This window comes from Schistocerca serialis, chromosome 6 (assembly GCF_023864345.2).
Source record: "Schistocerca serialis cubense isolate TAMUIC-IGC-003099 chromosome 6, iqSchSeri2.2, whole genome shotgun sequence".
Classification (NCBI taxonomy): Eukaryota; Metazoa; Arthropoda; class Insecta; order Orthoptera; family Acrididae; genus Schistocerca; species Schistocerca serialis.
The window spans coordinates 104,035,282-104,060,680 of record NC_064643.1 but is presented as its reverse complement, the minus strand read 5'-3'; the positions used below and the strand labels follow the sequence as shown (position 1 = coordinate 104,060,680).

Here is a 25,399-nt window from a genome sequence, read left to right as displayed (position 1 = left end):
AAATTAACAAAAAATTGTAGCATGTTTCTAAAAAAAAAATGTACCACTTGCCCAATTACAGGCATTAATTGCATGCAGTATTTCCACAAGTCACGCATACGGGCTGCTTACACTTCATCTACACTTAGTCTATATAAGTAGACAGTCTTCGCACTCTTTCCAGGCAAATGGAATGAGCATCGCTTCATTTTGTTCTTATCCAGTTTTAGAGTCTCCCAAGAAGTTCCCTTCCCTGCCAGTGGAATTGTGATAGTTGTGGCAATGCTTATTTGAAGTTGTGCGGACAGTCTCTGATTATAGCATCTCAATTTTATATGTAGATCACATAAAGCCTTAGCAATGCCTTTCAAGAACAACATCTCTGTCATTTCAGCTCTTTCATGACTATTGAATGATGTAAGCATTCAATGCACTCATATCCAACGGTGTATACAGAAAAGGCATAGACCAACGATGTGTTCTGTGAGTGCTTGAATATACAGAGCACATCTGGTCAACAGCGTTGATGCCACCTTTTGTGGCGTTATGGTGCAGAATGATTTCAGACTTGTGTTGTCGTGCTGCATCAAAGACACAAGTATGATGCTCTTATTTTTTTGGTACATATTTGACAATTTTTGCTTCTTTTGTGAATCCGAAGAGTGAAGATCCAATTGAACGATCCTTATGTGGCAAAAATTCTTCAGGAATTTCCTTTTTGGTTTTCATCATCCCTACCACTATAATGCCTTTTGTTCACATAGTATTGACATTCCAATGAGGTGTACCAGCTGTCAGTCATAAAGTTATGATTGGTGTTTAGAATTGGTTGGCTTAATTGTAAACAGACTTGTACTGGTATTGGTACTTTGTCCTCTTCATCTGTCAAAGTGAGCCCATCAGTATTTTTACCATAGAAAATGACCATATTTATTCGGTTTGCTGGGAATGCGTATTTTGAAGTAACGCTGCCCACGGAAACTTAACGTCATCTCGTCAGTTGTTCCACTAGTAGCAACTGAGTAAATGCTTGAGAATTCTTATTGACTAAGTTTATTATTTCTGTAGTGATACATTGTGGGTCGATTTTTTTGTGCTTTTTCTATATATTCAGGATTGTTGAAGCGGAGGCATATTAGAACTATATAAAATCATAAAGAAGACATGCTTTGTTGGAAAACACTCTTCCAATTCCATCTGTCACAAAGAGTGATACAATAGCATCATGATTTGATATGAGCACAGTAGAATTCATCAACAGACTTAAGAAACGGTCCAGTTCTTCCCTCAGTTCTGTATGATCAGGAGATTTGTAACTCAGCATCAAAGTTTCTAATTTTTTATTGGTCCAAAACAGTATTTTGTTGAACAGTCAATTCGCCTGGAAAATTTTAAAATTCACATCAGTATTTTGTTGTTCGTATCACTATCAAACAGTAAACTGAGTGCTTCATTTGGATGGTATGGCTCAACAGGTCTTGATTGAGATATAGTAGATGGCAATCTCATAGTATTATGGCTTCTGACTTGAGTATTTCATGCTGTTGTTGCTTTAGCCCACCTATACCAATTTTCCCTGTAAAAATACCCAGTTGCAATGTGGTTGTTCACTCACCCTATTGTCTTCAGAACTTCCGCGTCAGATATTTCAGAGCTCATGTCACGGTCGCTGTCTATAACGGTGCCCTCGTAATTGTCTGAGAACTCATTGTCTGAATATGTTTCAGCATTACAAGAAGGTAAGGAGTTTTCATTAATTTCTTCATCATTGGTTTCTAATTCTTCATTCAGCCACTTTTCTATTATGTCATCCTCATTACCACATACACGTTTACAATTTGCCATCATGATAAATTGAAACAAGAAACAAAAGTAAATAGATCAACAAAAATAAAAAAAGTTACGTATCTATAGTCATGAGTCCATTGGACACTCGCGAAAGCCAATATGTACCATCGGAGTAGCAAATGAAATGCATCCATCTCACAATGTGCACTCCAAAGCACTAAAGGTTGGTGCTGGGGAGGGGGGGAGGAGGACTGTCTTGCATGCCACTTCGAAAATTCAACCTGGGTACAGTGATTGGACCCACGGCTATAGTTAAGGGTTAATATTTCATAGAGTGTTTATCAGCAGATCTGTTATAGTTGCAGTACATATAGTTGGCAACTAGTATCAAGCCTGACTTGTTGAAGCTGCACTGAAAGTGCCTGATCTTAATAACAAACATCAAAATGGCAATACATGCTTTATAAAGTGTTCACAGATGACTGTGCATGATAAAGTCTGATTCTGACTTGCCAAGTAGTCCACGTTGATTGTGACAATCATCTGTGAACATTTTGTAGAGCATTTATTGCCATTTTGATGTTTGTTATTAAGGTCAGGCACCTTCAGTGCAGCCACAGTAGGCCAACTTCAGAATGAACCAGTTCATTTGAAACTAGTTGTCAAATACATTTATTGCAACTGTGACAGATTTGTTAATAGATGCTTCATGAATTCAAAATTTTTGGTTTTATGACAGGATTTTGTGTGCTTGATTTTTGCATTAGTATTTTTTTCAGTGCGCCTTAATTATTAGAATCATCATACACATTTATTTTGTTCGCCTCCCAAAACCCCATGACTGTCTCCTTAGTTTCATGTTATTCCTGCAATTTTTTAAATTTTTTTATGTATATTTTTGCGTCTGTGATGGGTGATGTCATGGTTGCCATATTGAATAAGCCTGAAGTGGGGGTCTGCCATGTTGATGTCACAGGTCCAAGTTAACAGGTGCTACTGAATTCTTTGGTTTTGCCAGATTGGGTTATGTGAAATTCACTGTAACAATGTCTGTCATTTATGAAGGTTATTTCTCAATGAATTTTGTTTGACCAAATATTAAGTGGTGCATAATCTTTGTGGGATACTTACCAAGTTTACTGTAATTTAAGACTCCAAAAAAAATTCATAGCAGAGCAGAACAGATTATATACGTCAAATTTTAGTCAGCATAGGAGTGCCACAAAAATACCTAACAGTAATCAGTTGGAGTTGCTGCACCGAAGATGCCCATAAAGCAAACACTAAGATTTCCTTCCACTTCTTTGTCCAATCTGAACTTGTGTTGATGGGCTGTAAAACCTGAATCTTCCTTTATTTTGCTACTGATGTAGATGTCATAATTTCTAAGCACTTTCTAAGAGTGTGTTTAGCTGATGGTAATCATGGAACATCTGACAGAGTGTATGTATGTGATGTGCAGCTGCACTCTGTAGTAGAACAATATAAATGTTCTTTATATCTTCCTTGGTGAAGACATAATCCTCTGTATTACAGAACTCTGTAGCACTCTACATTACTGTTTCCAGTAGAAAGTGGCAATTTTTATTTATCTTTGAGTAATGCTAGTGTTCTGATTTATTAAAAACAATTGGTGTTTGAAGTAAAAACAGAATGGTGCTTTCAAAACTTTAACATCTTTGATAATGTTTTCTTTCAGCCAATTGTGGGAATGGTTGCAGTGGTGTCCAGTTTCAACAGATACTCTTCGGACAATTGAAAAGAAAATAATGACATGTAAGTGTACAATGTAATTGAGATCTATTGATTTTCTAAATGCAATTGAACTTTTTTTCTGTTTAAAGAAGACATTTATAAATTAGAGAATACTGAAGATTGCAGTACCAGACATCAACTTTGACCCATGATGTCATCAAGATGGTAGATACCCCTATTTAAAATTTATACAATGTGGCGACCGTCATGTCACACATTACACATGTGAATACACACAAACAAAACAAAAAAGTAATGTCAGAACTAACATGAAACTAATGGAATAAGTGTAGGAATTGTGTGTTTTGGGTGGGGACAATCAGAATCATAAAGACATACAAAATCAAATACTAATGCAAAATTCAACCAATGGAAACCTCAGCCCTCAGCAGAATCACAATTAAAAAACCATTAAAAAGGGGTACTGGAAATTTCACTTGACCTATATAGCTTGGAAAAAGCTTGTGATACCCATGAGCCAAACTAATGTAACTGTTATCAAAATCGTACCAGACCAAAATAGCACCACCATACTCCACGATACCCACCGTTATAAACTACTAAATGTGAACTGCAGGTACCAACCTGAAATACAAAGTCACAAAAACTACTCCAACATAAATTTCTATAGCCACACCCCAAAGAAAATTATGTACATAAACAGAGCCCGCCCCCCCCCCCCCCCCCCCCCCAAAAAAAAAAAAAAAAAAAAAAAAAAAAAAACCCCACACAAACAAACAGCACCACCACCACCACCACCACCACCCAACAACTAAACAGCTAATACTTGACCCCAATACAATGTCCCACACTGCCAACATGTCATACATTCAACCGTAATACCATTTAACCAGAGAAGTTTAATAGTAGCATCATCTATAGCAGCAACTAATAAATCACTAGTAAGAGCCGTGCCTAGTACCAAGCTAAAAAATAAAAAAAAATTCTAACCGTGACCCTTTAATAACATGATGAACTAGCAATTCCAAAAACAAATCAGTGGCCAATAACTAATGTCATTAAAATTATTCACTACCAAGCAAGCAGAAACAGACTTCCTGAGCACAGGGTACCCTCGACACTAAGTCCAGTGCCACATCATCATCAGTCACAATCAGTTTAGAAACATAAACATCCCTCATTAAAGTATACCAGTACTTACTCCAACATGCCATTTGCAAACATGATCACAATGATGTTACACAACACAGCTACGTCATGGATCAAAGCCAACGGCTGGTGCTGCAAACTTTGCTTCGCCATAAATAAAGTCAGTGCTCTCCAATTGCTGTTATGTTATGTAGAAGAACTTTTTATTATTGGTCTCAGATTTTAAAATTATGTTATTGTTGCAGGTTTAAAAACAAAATATCGTGGATGGTATGTCGATATAGGAGCTGTTGTCGGGACATCAGACAAAGTATGGACCGTTTCTCTTAATGAAGAATCTCCACGAACACCAATTGTATTACTTCATGGTCTCGCAGCAGGTGTTGCTTTGTGGTGTCTTAATTATGATTCATTGGCCAGCAAAAGACCTGTATATGCAATTGATCTTCTGGGTTAGTGTTATTACTACTTTTGACGATGTGTAGAACTGCTGTGTAATAGTTTAAAAAAATGAAAAAATCAAAACATAGTTCTAGTTAGACTAGTTCATTTAGCTAGTTAAGCTTCGTAGATATTATTTACGATAAACTTTGTTACATAAAATGTGCCAGTAGACACTGGCACACACAGTGAGGTGACAAAAGTAATGGGATACATCCCAGTATCGTGTCAAACCTATTTTTGAAACTTCCTGGTGGATTAAAACTGTGCGTCAATCCGAGACTTGAACTCGGGACCTTTGCCTTTCACAGGCAAGTGCTCTACCAACTGAGCTATCAAAGCATGATTTGTGACCTGTCCTCACAGCTTCACTTTCGCTAGTACCTAGTCTTCTACCTTACAAACTTCACAGAAGCTCTCCTGCGAAACTTGCAGAACTAGCACTCCTGGAAGAAAGGATATTGCAGAGACATGGCTGTGCCACAGCCTGGAGGATATTTCCAGAATGAAATTTTCACTTTGCAGTGGAGAGTGTGCTGATTTGAAACCTCCTGGTGGATTAAAATTGTGTACGGGTTATGAGTTGTGCTTGGGTAATTCAGTTGGTAGAGCACTTGCCCGCGAAAGGCAAAGGTCCTGAGTTCGAGTCTCAGTCCAGCACACAGTTTTAATCTGTCATGAAGTTTCAAATCAGCACTCACTCCGCTGCAGAGTGAAATTTTCATTCAGGAAACCTAGTTTTGCTTGGTATAGTGTAGCAACTCTACATGGCATTGACTCAAAAAGTTGTTGGAAGTCCCCTGCAGAAATATTGAGCCATGCTGCCTCTGTAACTTTCCGTAATTGTGAAAGTGTTGCTGGTGCAGATTTTGTGCATAAACTGACCTCATGCGTACTTCGTTATGTCCCATAAATGTTTGATGGGATTCATGTCAGGGGATGTGGGTGCCCATATCGTTTAGTTGAGTTGTCCAGAACGTTCTTCAAACCAGTTGCAAACAATTGTAGCCTGATGAGATGTTTGGGAATGTCAAGTACACGAATGACTGCAAATTGGCTCCAAGTAACCAAACGTGACAATTTTCAGCCAGTGATAAGTTTAATTGGACCAGAGGACTCAGTCCATTCCATTTAAACACAGCCCACACCATTATGGAGGTGCAGCCAGCTTGCACTGTGCCTTATTGACAGCTTGAGTCCATGGCTTTATGGGATCTGCACCCCACTCGATTCCTACCATCAGCTCATACCAACTGAAATTGGGACTAATCTGATCAGCCCACAGTTTTCCAATCATCTAGGATCCAACCGATATGGTCACAAGCCCAGGAGAGATTCAGCAAGTGATTTCGTGCTGCTAGCAATGGCACTCACATTGGTCACCTGCTGCCACTGCCTACATATGCTAAATTTCATTGCACTGTCCTAAAGGATATGTTTGTTGTACGTCCCACATTGATTTGTGCGATTATTTCACATTAGCATTGTCTGTTAGCACTGCCAACTGCACACAAATGCCGCTGCTCTCAGTGAAAGCTGTCAGCCAGTTTGTTGTGTGTGGTGAGAGGTAGTGCCTGATGTGTGGTATTCTGGGCATGCTCTTGACAATGTGGATCTAGAAATATTGACTTTGATAATGACTTTACAAATTAATGTCCCGTGCATCTTGCTCGAACTACCATTTTGTAATTAACAATGAAATCCAGACCATTAGGTGCTTACAGGCATTGTTAATATCAATATGGACAGTTGACAATGTGTGCCCTGACCAGTACTTGAACCTGGGATCTCCTGTTTACATGGCAGATGCACTATCCATCGAGGACACGGATGATGGTGCTACTGCAGTGACTTATCTCTGGCATGCTCCCGGTGAGATCCACACTTCCAACTTACTGTCCACACACTACATTTGTAGTGCCCATTCCCTCTATACTCATGCCTCTTAAATACAGGTGTCCCCACACATTTCATTGTGGCACATGGCACATATCCGGCCTTTGATTTCTCGGTTTGCAGTCCTGGCCTTCTCCTGTCTATCCACTGGAGAACACATGACAACCTATGTGGTAGTGACCACTTCCCCATCTTTCTGTCATTCCCCTGGCGTCATGCCCATGGGCGCGTACCCAGATGGGATTTAAACAAGGGAGATTGGGAAGCCTTCACCTCTGCTGTCAATGCTGAATATCCCCCACATGGTGCCATCAATGTTGTCATTGAGTAGGTCACTACAACAATCGTCTCTGTGGCGAAAAACACGATCCCTCGTTCTTTAGAGTGCCCCTAGCGAAAGACAGTCCCTTGGTGGCCACCGGAAATCACTGAGACAATTAAAGAGCATCGGCGAGCTCTACAGCGACGTAAGCAGCACCCTTCCCTAGAGCACCTATTAGCCTTTAAGCAGCTCCGTGCCTGCCTTCGCCAGCTTATAAAATGATGGAAATGAGTGTTGGGAGAGGTATGTGTCGACCATTGGGTGCAATACGTCACCTTCCCAAGTCTGGACGAAGATCAGATGTCATTTTGGGAAACCAGACCCCAACAAGTGCCCCTGGCATTAACATCAATCGCGTGTTATCTTCCAACACAGATGCAGTTGCTGAGAGCTTTGCTGAGGACTATGCTCGAGCCTCTGCGTCAGATAACTAACCCCCAGCCTTTCACACCCTCAAACGGTGGATGGAAGGTAAAGTCCTCTTGTTCACTACATGCCGTAGTGAACCCTATAATGCCCATTTACATATTGGGAGCTCCTTAGCACCCTTGCACATTGCCCCCACACAGCTCCTGAGCTGGATTGGATCCACAGTCCAACATCCCCTCGTCATCTTCAACTGGATCTGGTGTGATGGTGTCTTTCCATCGCAATGGCAGGAGAGCACCATAATTCCAGTGCTCAAACCCGGTCAAAACTCACTTGATGTGGATAGTTACTGGCCCATCAGCCTCACCAGCTTTCTTTGTAAGCTTCTGGAACATACGGTGTGCCGGTGGTTGGGTTGTGTCCTGGAGTCACGTGGCCTACTGGCTCCATGTCAGGGCGGCTTCTGCCAGGGTCACTCCAGCACTGATAATCTTATGTCCCTCGAGTCTGCCATCCAAACAGCCTTTTCCAGATGCCAACATCTGGTTGCCATCTTTTTTGACGTACGTAAATCATACGACACAACCTGGCGACATCATATCCTTTCCACATTGTATGAGTGGGGTCTCCAGGGCCCGCTCCCGATTTTTGTCTAAAACTTCCTGTGCTCCATACTTTCAGTGTCCAAGTTGGTGCCTCCCATAGTTCCCCCCGAATTCAGGAGTATGGCGTTCCGCAGGGCTCCGTATTGAGTATCTGTCTATTTTAAGTGGCAATTAACGGTCTAGCAGCAGCTGTAGGGCCGTCGGTCTCACCTTCTGTATATGTGGATGACTTCTGCATTTCGTACTCCTCCTCTGGTACTGGTGTTGCTGAGCGGTGCCTATGTGAGCCATTCACAAGGCACAGTCTTGGGCCCTAGCCCACAGTTTCCAGTTTTCAGCCGTGAAGTCATGTGTCATGCATTTGTGTCGGCATCGCACCATTCATCCAGAACCAGAACTTCACCTTAATGACAATCCACTCACTGTAGCGGAGACATTTTGATTATTAGGACTGGTTTTCAGTGTATAATTGACTTGGCTACCTCATATTCATCGGCTTAACCGAAAGTGCTGGCAGCACCTCAATGCCCTCCGCTGCGTGAGCAACACCAACTGGGGTGCATATCGCTCTACGCTGCTGTAGCTCAACAGAGCCCTTGTTCAATCCCGCCTTGACTATGGGAATCTGGTTTATGATTCAGCAGTGCCCTCAGCATTGGATTTACTTGACCCAGTGCACCACTGCGGCGTTCGCCTAGCAATGGGTGCTTTTAGAACGAGTCGAACGAACCTGGTGACCAGTGTCCTGGTGGAGGCCTGAGTCCCTCCATCGAAGGTTAGCCATGCACAGATGCTTGCCAGTTACATTGTACATGTTCATAGTTCTCGTGCGCATCCGAATTACCGTCTCCTTTTCCCAACCACAGTGGTTCATCTCCCGCATCAGTGGCCCAGGTCAGGCTTATGACTGCGGTTCACGTCCGGTCCCTTCTGTGTGAACTGGAGTCCTTCCCATTACCACCTCTCCTTGAGCTCCATTCACGTACACCTCCACGTTGTACACCTAGGCCACAGATCCTTCTGGAGCTTTTGCATGGCCCTAAGGACTCCATTATCCTTGCGGATCTTCGCTATCACTTCCTCTTGATTCTCAACAAGTACCGGGCCCACGAAGTGGTTTACACCAATGGCTCGATGGCTGATGGTCACATAGGCTTTGTATATGTTCATGGAAGACATATTGAACAGCACTCCTTGCCAGATGGCTGCAGTGTTTTCACTGCAGAGCTGGCGGCCATATCTCATGCTCTTGGGCACATCCACTCATGCCCTTTTGAGTAATTTCTCCTGTGTACTGACTCCCTGAGCAGCCTACAAGCTATGGACCAGTGCTACCCTCGCCATCCTTTGGTAGCATTCCTTCAGGAGTCCATCTAAGCCCTGGAATGGTCCCGTCGTTCAGTGGTGATGTGTGGACCCAGGACATGTCGGAGTCCCAGGCAACGAACTTGCTGACATGCTGGGCAAACAGGCTACGCGGAAACTGCTTCTGGAGATAAGCTTCTCTGAAACTGACTTGCGTTCTATCTTATCCCACAGGGTTTTTTGGCTTTGGGAGATGGAATGGCATAACAGTATGCACAACAGACTGCGTGTTGTTAAGGAGACTATGAATGTGTGGAAGTCTTCCATGCGGTCCGCTCGCAGGGAATCAGTTGTCCTCTGCCAGCTCTGCATTGGCTGTATGTGGCTAACGCGTGGTTACCTCCTCTGTTGCGAGGACCCACCTCAGTGTCACTGTGGCTCATAAGTGACGGTCATCCACCTCTTGCTGGACTGCCCAGTTTTAGCTTATCTGCGGCGGACTTTAACTTTACTAGCATCCTACCTTCAGTGTTGGGTGACAATGCCTCAACAGCAATTTAGTTTTACGTTTTATTCATGAGGGTGGGTTTTATTATTTGCTCTAAGTTTTAGCGCATGTCCTTTGTCCCTCTGTGTCCATTCTAGTGCTTTTAGGGTGGAGGTTTTAATGTGTTGCAGAGTGGCTGGCTTCTCCTTTTTATTCTCATTGTTAGCCAGCCATGGTAATCTGCTCTCTTGTCTTTATCTCTTCTACCTGTTTCTTTCATCTCTCTGTAGTTTTCATGTCCGATTTTGTTCATTTTAGTGTTTGTTGCCCTTCTGTTATTCTTGTAAGACTCAGAGAAATATGCTCTTACTTCATGTTTTAACCATTTTTATCTGTGCTAGATAGGTAAATTATGGTAAAGCTGCACTACATCATGTTTTCTCAAAATGAATGACAGTCTAAAAATGTAGTGCTTCAGATAATTTAAATAGGGAATTAGGAGGTAGCAGCATCAGTTTTGAATTCTGATATACTTTTTTTTATTAATAAAAGTATTATAACTGTTGTAATGAACTGTAGATTATTTACATGGATAACTAATGTCCTCCTTTTACTGGGCATGAGCTGTGCATTTTCCCACTATATGTGAGAGCACATTTTTATCCAGTCTTCCCTTCGCTTGTGCACCGCTTCTTGTACTCCCATTAGCCTACTATCCTTTGTTTTTCCACATGACCTTTCCTGCTCTGCATGCATTTCATGTATCACATTTGGTATTCTTCATTTGACCATTCACTTTTTGTTTGTCTTTACTATTTCGATTCTCTCTCTTTTCCTGCAGGGTTTCACTTTTTATGTCCCTCTGACTGCCATGTTTCTTACCCTATCACTGTGTGTCTCTCTTATGCTGCTCCTCAGGTATTGCATTATGTTTAGTGTATTTTACTCTTGTCTCTTTCCTTGATTACCCATCTCCCAACTACATTCATCAGTATTAGTGTGCGGTATGTGTAGCATATCACTATTGTCTTTTTAGGGTACAATCCCTTGCTCGATACCAAGCTTCTGGTGGACTTGTAGAAGGTTTGAACTTTCGACTGTCATTCATTACATTCTGTGTCATTGTCCTCTCTGATCTGTTGCACTGACAAAATATTTAAAACTTTTCACTTTCTTCAATTCTGCCCTCTGCATTAATACACTTTATCTCATTTCTTGTGATCAAAACTTCCCCTCTCTTTTATGCTAAAATTCATTAGACAATCTTTAATTTCTTCCTTCTCTGTGTCTAACTGCTGTTGGACTTCCAGTTCTCCCTGCACCTTCTCTCTGCGACTAGCATAGCTCCTTATTTTCTTTAACAGTATTTTCTGCAATTATGTCGTGACACTTTGATGAAAAGCAATGGTGAGAGAACAATTCCTTCTTGTAGTCTTTGTCTCTGTTCCATACAGTCTGTTCTCTCCAACCTTTACACATCTTCGATCTTCAGTTGTCTTCATGCATCTTTTTTCTTACCATCCATTCGGTGTGTTTATCAACACCTATTCTGGAAAGCTTCCCATACCTTCTGCATACCCTATCACATGCATTTCCTCTGTCAAGGAAAGTCATCACCATGTTCTATCTATACTCGGCACTTGTTCAGCCTACAAAATCTGAAATCTTATTGTTCTTCTCGTACTTCCTTTTCTTCCTTGCTCCATGTTCTTATTTCTAAGACCTCAAGTGGCATGATCCCACTTTTTTTTTATAATACTTTCTTCGAAATAGGTGTAACAATGTCCTCCTTTCAGTCTACAAGTGTGTGTATCTCCTTCCACATTTCCTCCATGATTGTGATACAGCTTTCCTACTTACCTCCTGCCTTCATCTCAATTCTCACTTCCTTTCCTCCATTAATTTTTCTTAACACCCATTGTACTACTTCTTGTGTTAATTATGTGAATACTTATGTTCCCTTCTGACTCATCTTCTTTTCATTCCTTCTATTTAGTTCTGTCTTGGGTTTGGGTGAGTTACCTGAAATGTTTCCACTGCAGTTGTTTTATTCCATCTACTTTCTCCACTTCCTTGCTTGCTTTATTTATCATACTTGGGATATCTGTTGTAACGTGCCTCTTCCTTTTTCACATTCTGTGCAACATGTTGATTTTTCCATCACAGCTCTGTTCTGTCATTTTCATGAATTATTCTGCCCATTCTTTTTTTCTTCTTTTTGCCATAATGTATTTTGCTTCCTTTTTCAGCAGTCTGCATTCATCCCCCTCTCTGATTTTTATTAAACTACTACCTGAAACTATTGCTTTTATTTTCTATTACTTTCTTTATTATTAATTTTATTATTACTATTACTCTGTTAACACTTCAAAAAGTTTTGCTCAAAGTAGGGCTTGACTGGAAGGACAGGCGACTGAGTTTGAGTATATACGAAAGTCAAAGTACTGAATTAGATGATAATGATAGCAGGAAAGAAGCCAAAAACAGAAGGAGAGTGTGTGAACAGTGCCCTCTATCATTTTACTTATTTTGTATGTTCATTGAGGAGAGGGGGTAACAGCAATGAAAGGAAAAGAACTGAAACCAATTATGGGGATGAAGGATATGTTGTAAGGAGAGTTCCTACTTGTGCATTTCAGAAAAGCTGATGTTGGTCAGAAGAATTCAGTTAGTACAGGCTGTGAAGCTGTCATTAAAAGGAAGCACATTGTCTTGGCAGCAACAGACTGGTCCAGCTGCATCTTGGCCATAGTTAGGTTGTGGCCATTTGTATGGCCAGACAGCTTGTTGGTTGTCATGCCCAAGTAGAATGCAGCACAGTGGCTGCAGCTAAATTGGTGGATCACATATGTACATTCACAGGTGACCTTACCTTTGATGGGATAGAGGTGACAGTGACGGGACTGGGGAAGGTTGTAGTGGGAGGATGGATGGGATAGGTCTTGCTTTTAGGTCTGTTGCAGGCTATGAGCCAAGTGGTTAGGGAGCAGGGATGGAGTAGTGATGGACAATGATGTTGCGTAAGTTGGGTGTGCGATAGAAAACCACTGTGGGGTCCCTGCTCCCACTCCAGTGCTACACGTCTTCTGCCCACCAACACATGTACATAGTCGTTTCCTCTTCCCTTCTTTCCTCTTCTCCCTTTAAATCCCCTCCCCTTCCCCATGTGGAGCCTCCCAATGTTGCATCTAACAACCCTATGCTGTCCCCACCACACCCCTGCACACTCCCATCTCTAGCATCTTTCCCCACCTGTTTCCTGCTATTCATTTTCCTTCCAGCCCCACACCTCTTCCTTACCTTCACTACCCACCCCAACTAGATTGCTGCCCATGTCGGACGCAGTCACAGTTGGGTGTTAGTGCCCAAAGACAATGGTCATTTTGTGTGTGTGTGTGTGTGTGTGTGTGTGTGTGTGTGTGTGTGTGTGTGTAAGAGATAAGAGAGAGAAGTATTGTTAGTTGTACGCCAACGCAAAGTAAAACTCTCTTGCCACTTAATTGAAGGTGATATTTTTTTACAAAACATTTTTGAATCCGGGGTGATAGGAAAGGAAACAAGTGAATGACCATGAATATCTTATTTAAAAATGTTTTAACTGTCATGGGATGTTCTTCATACATGAAGATGGAGAGGTTTGCTGAAGAGAGGAAGCAATGATTGTAGAGACTCTTGGAGGATGCAGAAGAAGAATACTTAATCAGTAGTTTTAGTTAGTTTAAAAGACAATTTATTCATGTTTAACAAAATAAAATGAATGTTACCATGCAGTTACTTTTGAAACATATTACTATATTCATCATACACAATTATTTTATTTTGTGTACTTGAACGATAGTTGAATCTTTTGATCTGTCATATGCATAACTTTTCATCCTATCTGTGGGAGAATATTTGTTGAAAGATTGTTTTGTTTTTGTTTCTTGTTATTTCTTTGTTAATCTCTGTCCCTATCATTACTGATAATAAGATAGATGGCCTAATATAAAGTTTAATAAATATTCATGAATGGTGCCTTTCCAGTCAAAAATGGTTTGGCTGAGAAATAAAATATGAGGCCTGTCTTTTACAAAGAATATCATGAGCCCCAGTGTGTTAAAAATTGGCATCAGTATATTACATTTTTATGACAGAAAAAAGATACTGTTTAACAACATGTTTGAATTGTTTTTAAAATCCCAAACATTTTGTTACTATAATTTTTGGAGAGAAAATAATTGTGAAACATTTACTGTGTTGAAAATGATCGAAAGAGCAAGTTGTTTGGCCATTATGGCAGGTTTTATTTGTAAATCTCTTAGTAATATTAACACATCAAACCAGTACAGTGTGTTATCACTGCTTTTTTAATTAAAATCCTTTCACTTCAGGTTTTGGTCGAAGTTCAAGACCAACATTCAGCAAAGATGCAATGGAAGCAGAACAGCAATTTGTGCGCTCTGTGGAGGAATGGCGGCGTGAAATGAAACTGGAAAAAATTATACTCTTGGGACACAGTATGGGTGGATTCCTTGCTGCATCTTATGCACTTGCTCACCCACAGAGGTAAATACCAGTGCCTAAATCAAGACATTAACAATGTAAATGATCTACAGTGATGCTTTCCTTTTGCTTAATGGTGTTTCATAACTAAGTGATTAGACAGTACTAATTTCAACAGGTTTCTGTGAGTTAAATGACAAATGTAGCTGTCATTTCCTAACTTCAGAGGCTTCTACATTACTGTGTACTGTTCACACAATGTTCTATTCCTCTTGTGTACTTGTGCAAACCCATGGGCATGTGTAGCAGTTGCCAAGAACAATGTATTGCTTTTTCATATGCTCTGTTTCGAATCTGAACCACTATGAAACTTTGAGTTTTGTGAAGTTTCTCTCCTGCAAATTTTTGTTATTAAGATTATGTTTCTTACTTACTTATTTGTGTGTGTGTGTGTGTGTGTGTGTGTGTGTGTGTGTGTGTGTGTGCTGGGTGCTGTTTTCACTGATAGTATACTCACTTACATACTTTTAATATTGTAAATAATTATGACTGTTGTTATATCTGCACAGTAATAAATTTATGAAATGATACTTGATGAAAGATATGTTAAGTGATGAAAGATATGTTTTAGTTAGCTTCATTAATGTTTTTAATAAGTGCAGAGTGAAGCATCTGATACTGGCTGATCCATGGGGCTTCCCAGAAAGACCACCTGAAGCTTCAAGACGCATTCCTCTCTGGGTTCGAGCAATTGCTTTTCTTATGCAACCATTTAATCCATTGTGGCCTATTCGGTTGGCAGGACCATTTGGTAAGACATTAGTCATGATGTTAAAATTGATATATAAACATTGTGTTGTGAGTAGTAATAATGATAGTGTATTTTTAAATAACTGTTGTGATTAGAAAAGCATTGTAAACTTCAGCTAATTATGTTGCAAGATTTCATTTGATTTACTTCTGATATCTTTTTATTCTTTTAATGATAACTTTCACCTACTGTGTGTATACATCAGCCTTTCCCTAGATGACTAGTCAGCATCATAATCTATGGCAAGTGTCAAGCCAACACAAATTCCTAACCATGAACAAATGTTACCCAAGACCTGTTTTATACTGAATAGCATGTAATAGTTATTGCACTGAGAACACACAGATACATTTACATTTCTGCACTATTTATCAACTTCGGCAAACTGGTCTCTAGCCGGCCGCTGTGGCCGAGCGGTTCTAGGCACTTCAGCCTGGAACCGCGCTGCTGCTACGGTCACAGGTTCGAATCCTGCCTCGGGCAGGGATGTGTGTGATGTCCTTAGGTTAGTTAGGTTTAAGTAGTTCTAAGTCTAGGGGACTCATGATCTCAGGTGTTAAGTCCCATAGTGCTCAGAGCCATTTGAAACTGATCTCTAATCATGATCTCACTCATTGAGGTTCATATTATATCAGACTCTCTAACTTTGAAGATCCACTTTTCTACTTTAATTCTAGTTTTCCTCATTCATGTCACTCATATTATTAACTTTTAGTAATACGTAAAATAAGGGAAAAGCAGTCGCTCACTCATTGAGGAATGGTGTGTGAAGCATAGAGACATGTAGAAGAAAAACAGTAGTCATACCAGCTTTTGAGCTCTTGCTTTTTCTAGTAAAAGTACATACATTCACTCATACAACTGCACAGATGCCCGAATGTACATTCCCACGGCCGTGATGATACTAATTATTGATTATTGGAAAGCAGTTGCTTAGGCTAATGAGACAGATTTACAAGGGAACATGTAAATACATTAAAAAGATCAGCACTAGGCAGTATACAATCGAGAGCTCTGATGAAACAAAGCTGATCTCAGATCAGGAAGGGCCTAGTATATATGAGGGCCAATCTTCATTTAAAGTAAAATGTCACTATGAAGTACAATAGTATGTAATTGTATTGCCCTCTGTGATAGTGCCTAGGCTGTAAATATGCATGCTGTTGTACTTCATAGCTTACTGTGTGACATTTTACATATATATAAGAAGAGGGACAAGCTTTGTTTCAACGAAGCTCTTGATTGTATACAGTCTAGTGCTGATCTTTTAATGTATTTGTGTGTTCCATTGTAAATCTCTGGTGTTAGTTTTATGACTAACAAAGATGTACACATATTTTAGTATATTGTGCTGGATGTACACAGAGATATGGTTTAATGCTACTAACAAATATGTACACATGTTTTAATCTAGTGTGCTGTATACACAAAAAGATTTGATTGAATGCCAGCACTTTCATTTTTAAGCTAAGCAGTGCTATGATTTCCCGTCACTTTCTGTAAGCGCGCTTTGTACACCCTTATATACTACATATATACTCTTTTATTATTTAGGGGCCTGAAGATATAAAAATGAAATGCTGAAACTGGTTGCTTTCAGAATAAAATAAAATATCTTAAAGTATACAGCTGTTGGCGAATTTCATTGACATTGGGAATATCCAATTGGTCCGTGTAGTCAAGTAGCTGCTGAAGGGATTTGTGCTGAGGTTTGCAGCATGTTTGGCAGCTGGAAGGTCAAGTTTGCAGTTTTTCATAGTTCGGCAGAGGCCATTCGTGCAGGTGAATAGTTCGTTCCATGCTATGCACACCGAATGTGGTGCTGTAATTACTGCATATCTATTGTTTGATATAACTGCTTTCACATGTGGCCCTGTCTTTTATTAGCTAGAAAATGCCCATGAGCAGACTCCATCAGCAGGCAATGGGTGGATGCATGGGAGAGGTCTTGCACCTGGGCTGAACACAAGGTTTCAAAAAGAGTAGAGGTTGTGAAATATGGTTTGAGCTTGGATTGTGTGATAAACGGATCTCTCATGCCATTGTATGAGGTTTGTATGGGGTGCAGCATAGGGAGCAGGAGTGGATTAAGGATGGACAAGGATATTCTGTAGGTTGGGTGGCTGCCAGAACACTATTTGGATGGTGGTGGGTTATTCCTAATCTTGGGCACTGTTGAGAGGTGGTGGAAGCCCTGGTGAAGGCATTGAATTTTTCAAGGTTGGGTTGATGCTGGGTGATTAGAGGAGTGCTGATTGGTGCTTGTTAGCACATTTGCTTGTGTCAGGAGACGGCACAGGACATCTGTTTATGGATGAGCTGGGTAGAATATTGTCTGTCAGTTAACTTTCAGGTAAGGTGATAAGTACGCTTTGACAACTTCTGCCTTCCTGTCTTGATGTGGTGCCCAAGGGTAGTGAGGCTGTCAAAGAGAGATGTTTTGATAGGGAATGGATGACAGCTGTCAGATTGGAGATACTATTGATGGTTGGTGCTCTTGATATGATCAGTAAGTTTTTATGGAGCCATCTTAATGGTGGAAATGAACTTCTAGGAAGATGGCAAGTTGAGCTGAGAAGGATCAGGCAAAGTGGATTTGGGAGTAGGTGTTGAGGTTATGGAGGAAAGACCAAAGGATGTCTTTGCCATGAGTGCAGATTATGGAAATATCATCAATGAATCTGAACAAGACTATAGGTTTTAAACATTGACTGGATGAAAAAGATTTGTCCAGGTGTACCATGAATAAGTTGGCACAGAATGGTGCCACACAAGTATCCATGCCAGGACCATGGACTTGTTTATATATTTGATTGGGAGTATTAGGAAAGAGGTGGTGGGCTTAGTATCAGGACGACATTGGGAAAGGTAGTGTTCCATGGCCACAAGGCTATGGATATAGTGAATGTTGGTGTAAAAGGACATCACATCCACAGTGACCAACAACTGTGAAGGGGTAATGAAGAAAGTGAGCAGTGTTCCGAGTGTAGGATGGGAGGTTATGGACAATAGTTTGGAGGTGTTTATTGACAAAGGCATAGGTTTGTTCTGCTGGGAGCATTGTACTCAGACACAGCAGGATGACCAGTAGGGAGAACTGTGGGGTTGAGTTTGTGGAGTTGAAGGAGTAGGTAAATGATTGAAGTATGGGGGGCACTGCCGTGGGGAGGGAGGTGAATTCAGGTTCAGGTTTTGGGATGGACCTAAGGCATTGACAAGGAATGGAATGGGATTATAGTTGTAAGGTTTTGTTTGCAAATATGTTGGAAAGTCAGAGGCCCTCAGGCACATATGCATTACAATTCATGATTGCAGTGATGGAGCATTTGTCTGTGGAAATGATAAGATCTGGATTGGTTTTCAGGTTACAGTTAGGTATGTGTTCCACAGGAGTGATGTTGGACTGACTGGGGAGAGATATACGAAAGAAAGATGAGGCCAGGTTAGAAGTGAGGAATTCCTGAAAGATTACCAGGGGATGACTGTGGAAGGGAGAGGAGGATCATGGATGGAGGGAGGTTGGATATGTTCTAAACAAGGTTCTATGTAGGACTTTGGTTGGCTGTTATCAGTGGACTACGTGGTGAAAAAATATTTCCACTTCAGAGAATCAGTAAAGGAAAGAACATCCTTTACAAATTCAGCATGGTTGAACTTAGTTTTGTGTTAGTTTTAGTTCTGAGACTTCTATAGGGGTCAGAATTTTGGCACAATCTCTGAAAACAGAGTTATGGGATGGGTGTTAACAAATTAATGTATTTTGAGGAGACAGGAGGAAGTTTTGGGGGATATGAAAGACTGAGTATGTCAGCAAGTCATGTTGGAGAGCTGTGAAGGGTTAATGGTAGTTGGATCAGAGGGGTTGGCTCTTTCTTGGCTTCAGGTAATCTCATGCTGGCACGAGACAGGAGTAACTGGGCAAGCTTCCTCTGATGGTGTTGGGAATGCTATTCCAGCCATTTAAGGACAAGAGTTTCTATTACAGTGATGGCATTCAAGAATTTGTGGTCACTGAGTCAAAGGATTTTTCAAAAAGAATAGAGGTTGTGAAATATGGTTTGAGCTTGGATTGTGTGATAAACATATCTCTCATGCCATTGCCTTACACGGGTAAACCTCTGATTCGGCCACCATCCAGCACTTTTCTGATCACCCAGTGTCACTGTGGCCTGGAAAAGGTCAATTACATTCCTCATCATGGCTTTGACTGCTAATTGTCTTGCCATGAGATGGAGGATACCACACCAAAATCCTACCAACATCACCCAAAACAGTGTTCCACTGCCCACCAAATCTGCAGAATAAATCCGTGTTTGTCCATATTCCAATCTTTCCCCCCATGAGTCTTCGGCCCAGGTGCAAGACCTGTCACATACACCCTCCCACCACCTACTACAGTCCGGTCACAGGCAGTTCATGTGCAGTAAATTCAGGACCACATGTGAAAGCAGGCTTGTTATTTATCAGCTATGTTGCAGTTACTGCTCCACCTTTGATATTGGCATGACAAATAACCAGCTGTCTCCTTGCATGAATGAATGGCCATTGCCAAACTGTGACAAACCAAAAGCTTATTCATCCAGTTGCCAAATATGCTACACACCACAATACAAAAAACTTCAACAGCTGCTTCTCTATATGGGTCATCTGGATATCCTGTTCTGGCACAAGTTTCTCTCAACTACACAAATGAGAATTCTCTCTTCAGCATATCTTGTGCTCTTGCAATCCTGTGGCCTAAATCACCGCTAACCCATTTCCCGCTGCTGCATGCTACTATTTTCTCCTTCTCTTGTCTGTTCACTTGAGTCCTCCCCCTCCCACATCGTTTCTGACTTCTTTCTCCACTCTTCCTCCTTCCTCCACTCTTCCTCCTTCCTCCACCCCCCTCCCACCATGCAGGAATTCACTCTCTCTCTCTCTCTCTCTCTCTCTCTCGCTCTCTCTCCTCTCCTCTCCTCTCCTCTCCTCTCCTCCCCTCCCCTCCCCCTTTTCTCCACTCCTCCCCTCCCCTCTCCCCTCCCCTCCCCTTCCCCTTCCCCTTTTCTCCACTCCTGTCCCCTCTGGCTCCCTCTTCATCTCCGACTTTCTCTCTTTCTTTTTCCCTCCCTTCTTTCTCCTCCTCCACTCACTGTGTATCACTTATATGCTTCACCCTCTGAACATCTTTCATCTTGTTGTGCAGCCACTGATCATCTGCTACCCCTTCCTTGCCTTGTGTGTCCTTTCTTATCCCCTCATCATCTCCATCAGCCCAAGCAGCTGCTTCCAAAAACTGATAATAAATTTCACCATGGCCACACGAATGAACCTTTGGATGTCTGTATAGTTGTGAGTGTGTAGTTTTTTTTCTGTTACATGTTTTCTATGCTCCACACATCAGTTTACTATAGGTGTGTGGTTACCTGTACCATATTTTGCATATTTTTCTAATGAAGAGTTTTGATTATTGTTAATTTGCTAATTCAGCTCTCTCCCTCTTCCTATACATCATTACCTTTGTTTGTATTTGTTTATGTGCCTACCACTCACTGCCCATTCTTTGATATGTCTATACTTTCTGTTCCTCTACTGCACCTGCCTTAAAAACACACATCAGCCACCCTCTATTGCACAATTTAAATACCCCCTATTGTAACAACCCACCCCATTAATAAGTGCCACATTATAACTTCCTGCTCTTGTGGTGATGGCTGTTTTTTGAACATTTAAATCTAGTGCTGTTTTTAATTTTTTCTCCTCTACCTTCTTGTGCTGTCCAGCTTGATTGTTAACCAGTCATGCCTGTGTTTTTATGATTGGGTTGCATGATCACAGGTGTTTCTTACTGTTGCACTTGTCAGTTTATGATTGAACCTATTTATTTATGAGCACCCCAACCTATGTCCTGCTTCTTTAAAACCTTTTCTGGCCTTCATTCGAACTTCCTACAACATAGCTCTCTACACCAATCTTACTATTTTTCCATTATAACACTACCACCACAAGTTTTTACATTGCAATTTTCAACCTTATCTAACAGTTTTTTCAGTGACTCCTCCTTTCTCCCAGCCATCCAACCATGAATTGCTACTCATTGTACTTTACCAAATCTGAAAATTCCTCAAAGCCCTTGCAAAATTCCAATCTCACATCCTCTTTTTGAAGTCTTGTTTGGTTCATGGTATACCACCTTGTTGTGGATTGGCAAGAGAGCCAACTCACTATGAGAGGAAGCCGAAAGGCACGCGTTTTAGCTCACGCAGGCTGGCGTGAGGTCTAGAACAGGTCAAGGAGATGAGACTAGCAAAAAAGGACGTAGCTGTGGAATACTTAACTTTAATCCATAATTGGTGAACATCGCTCTTGACGGTACATGTTTTACAGCATCAATAGTAACTGGTAATGGTGCCTTGCTAGGTCGTAGCAAATGACGTAGCTGAATGCTATGCTAACTATCGTCTCGGCAAATCAGATCGTAATTTGTCAGTGAACCATCGCTAGCAAAGTTGGTTGTACAACTGGGGCGAGTGCTAGGAAGTCTCTCTAGACCTGCCGTGTGGCGGCGCTCGGTCTGCAATCACTGATAGTGGCGACACGCGGGTCCGACGTATACTACGGACCGTGGTCGATTTAAAAGGCTACCACCTAGCAAGTGTGGTGTCTGGCGGTGACACCACACACCTAATGGACTTACTATTAAAACTGGCATAAACTCTGAACCTTGCAGACGCCTCAGTAATTTCTAAAGGCTTCACCTTTAACACAGAATCTAAGTCCAGCGGACCTTCCTTGCTTTACTGGTTCTCTGCAGTGGAAATATTTCTTCACCATGCACCCCGCTAACAACAGCCAACCAAAACCCCCTATATGACACTGTTTAAAACACATCCAATCTCCCTCCAACCATGATCCTGCTTCCCCATCCACCCAGTTGTCCCCTGATAATCTTTCAGGAATTCCTCACTTCTAGCCTGCCCTTACCTTCCTTTCCTGAATCCCTCCATTGCATGTCCAACAGCAATCCAATGGAACACACAGTTATCCATAACCTGAACCTTGTCATCCCTCCCACAGACAAAGGCCCTACACAGTGGTCACAAAACGAGCGGCTGTGTGGCTGAGGTCTCTGCCCACTTTCTGACACATCTGCATACAAACCATATGACCGTGATCTCATCCTAGTAGTTCAACATGTCCTCCAGCAGCTTATCAAGGCCTTGGGTCCATCCCAAATTGTGAATCCGAATTTATCTCCTTCCTCACACCAACAAACCCCTTCACTCCAACCTTTTTCCCATTCCCCAAACTCCACAAACCCAACCTCACAGGTCTTTCTACAAGTTATCCCATTTTGGCCGGGTACAATGCTCCCAAAGAATCAGCCTCTACCTTCCTTGACCAACACCTCCAAACTATTGTCTGTAATTTCCCATCTTACATTCAAGACACTGCTCAATTCCTTCCCTTTCACTCCACAGTTCCTGTCCCGTTAACCACCAGACTCATTGGTCTCTGTGGGTGTGACATTCTTGTACACGAATATCCCCTAACATCCTTTCCTGATGTCCTCCTGGTACCAAACACACCACCTCTTTCCTAATCCTCCTAGCCAACTACATGCTGACCCACAATTATTTCACTTCCAAAGGCCAACTCTGTAAACAAGCTTGTGCTATAACAGTATTGTTCTTATACAAGTCTAATATTGTTATGCTGCTATGACGCCATCCTACCAAACTTATTTATGGGCCACATTTGGAGGAATCTTCTTATCCAGTCAACACCTAAAATGAATCGTCTGGTTGAGATTTATTGATGACATTTCCATGATCGGGAACCATAGTGGGACAACTTTTGCATTATTCTCTATAGCCTCAACATCGACTCCCAAATCCACTTTACCTGGTCCTTCTCAACACAACTTACCACCCTTCCTAAATGTTGATTTTCACTGCTCAGATGGTTCCATAAATACTTCTATTCATATCAGGTGCACCAACCACCAATAATACCTCCACTGTGATAGCTGCCACATGTTCCCTGTCAAAAAGTATATACCTTACAGTCCATCACCTGTGTATGCTACATCTGCAGGGGAAAGCTGGAGTTGTCAAAATCTAACTTTGTCAGATTCTGTGTTGGTAGACATTATTTTATGCAGCTCATCCATAAACAGGAGTGTGGCATCTCATCCTCTGACACCAGTAAATGTTGTAACCAGCCACCAACCAGCACTGCTCTGTTCACCCAGTATCACCCTGACCTTGAAAAGCTCTACCACATCCTTCACAAGGGCTTCAACTACCTCTCATTGTGGCCTGAGATGAGGGATATCCTACCTAAAATCCCATCGACATAATCCGAAGTAGAGTTCCACCACCCACCCAACCTACAGAATATCCTTGTCCATTCATATTCCAATCCTGCTCCCCAGGGTAATTCACTTTTGATTGACCCAGTTGCAAGATGTGTCCCGTACACCCTCCACTCCTGCAACTACATTCTAGTCACAGACATTTCCTACCCAATGAAAGGCATGGTGATGCTTGTTAGCAGCTGCATTACGTATCAGCCATGCTGCAAATACTACACAACACACTTTGTGGGTATGACGTGTAACCAACTGTCCACTTGCGTGAATGACCACCAACAAACTGTAGAGAACAACAAACGTGACAGTTTACATGCTGAATACGCTGCACACAACAACACTGATGATTTAAATAGCTGCTACACTATGTGGGCTGTCTTGGTACCCCAGTCCAGCACACATTTCTCTTTAACTATGCAGGTGGGAATTATCTCTCCAGCTCATCCTGCACCCTCAGAATCTCCCTGGTATAAACTTCTACTAACCTGTTTCTCACTGTCTTATGTTTCATTTCCCATTTTCTCTTATGTCCACACCACTCCTTCCCTGTTCAGATCATGTACTGCCTTCTCCCACCACTTTTCTCCTTTTCATGTAGTCTCCCTCTCTCCCTCCACCCATCCCCTCCCTCCCTCCCTCACTCACTCACTCACACCATGCCTGCCTGCCTTTGTGCTTTAGGGTTTTGCGTAGTATGTGTGTGAATGAGTATAATTTTACTAGAAGTAGTGCAAGAGCTTGAAAGTTACATTGATTTTCTGTTACTTGTTTTTATGCTCGCACATTAGCCTGCTGTAGGCGAGTGTTGCCTTACCCTTGTGTAATGTACCACTACATCCAGGAATTTTCAATATTGTTATAATTTAATAATATATTGGACTCAATTGCTTCTTATTTTTGCGTTCTCTTGAGCAGCTATTCATTGACCTCAAAAGTAGACCACTGAGTTCTGAACATGTCAGTGTGCTTACAAGTTATTGTGTCAGTATGATCCTAGCAGTAACTACCAAAACTAAAAGTAGCTAAACGATTAAAATATTCAAGTATTGTAAATGTTAAAAAATATAACAAAATTGTGACTTCAATAACTAGAAATGACCTATTTCTGATAAATAAACCTGATAGAATACCATAATAAGTACAGGTGGCTTACATGCTTGTGAGATGAATTATTGTTGTGTTGACACTCTGTAGTGTGCAGTCTCTGGAGCCCCTCTGCATTGGCTATTGTCAGACATTTGGAACTGAAAGTGGGTGTACTCTCCTATTAGGCATTCAGTGTCATAGGATGTCCCATGTAACATTTAAAATCTTTCCAGAGTAAGCACATTCCCCGAATGTATCCTGAATTTCTCACTGCTTTCTTTAATGAATAAACATGAAGTGAGAATTGTGTAATGACTAGGCATAAAGTGATAATTGTTGCGTTTTTTGTTATTTTTGTTTTTAACTGGAATGATGTTTCTTGGACACAAGATTCGAGTACTGTCTCTAATTTTCCAACAGACAAATAAATCTTCAGGTTTCCCATCCTTGCTAATATCTTTGAACACAAGTCTTTCAGTTCTCCGCCAAAATCTTCCTGTAGCATTAAGTGATCTATTTTTTCCATACGCTGATGAGCCAATACTGTATAACCATCTACTTAATATTGTGTTTGTCTGCCTTTGTAATGCAATACAGTGACAATTCTGTG

General features: G+C 41.3%; 1 protein-coding gene across 1 annotated transcript in view; it reads left to right on the top strand.

The window, feature by feature from the left end:
* The window catches only part of LOC126484367 ((Lyso)-N-acylphosphatidylethanolamine lipase-like), a 64,146-nt gene that overhangs the window by 5,601 nt on the left and 33,146 nt on the right, over nt 1-25,399 (top strand). The window contains exons 2-5 of the mRNA XM_050107838.1: nt 3,467-3,543; nt 4,878-5,084; nt 14,428-14,602; nt 15,202-15,350. Coding sequence (XP_049963795.1) covers nt 3,467-3,543; nt 4,878-5,084; nt 14,428-14,602; nt 15,202-15,350 — 608 coding nt within the window. The remainder of the gene's footprint in view (nt 1-3,466; nt 3,544-4,877; nt 5,085-14,427; nt 14,603-15,201; nt 15,351-25,399) is intronic.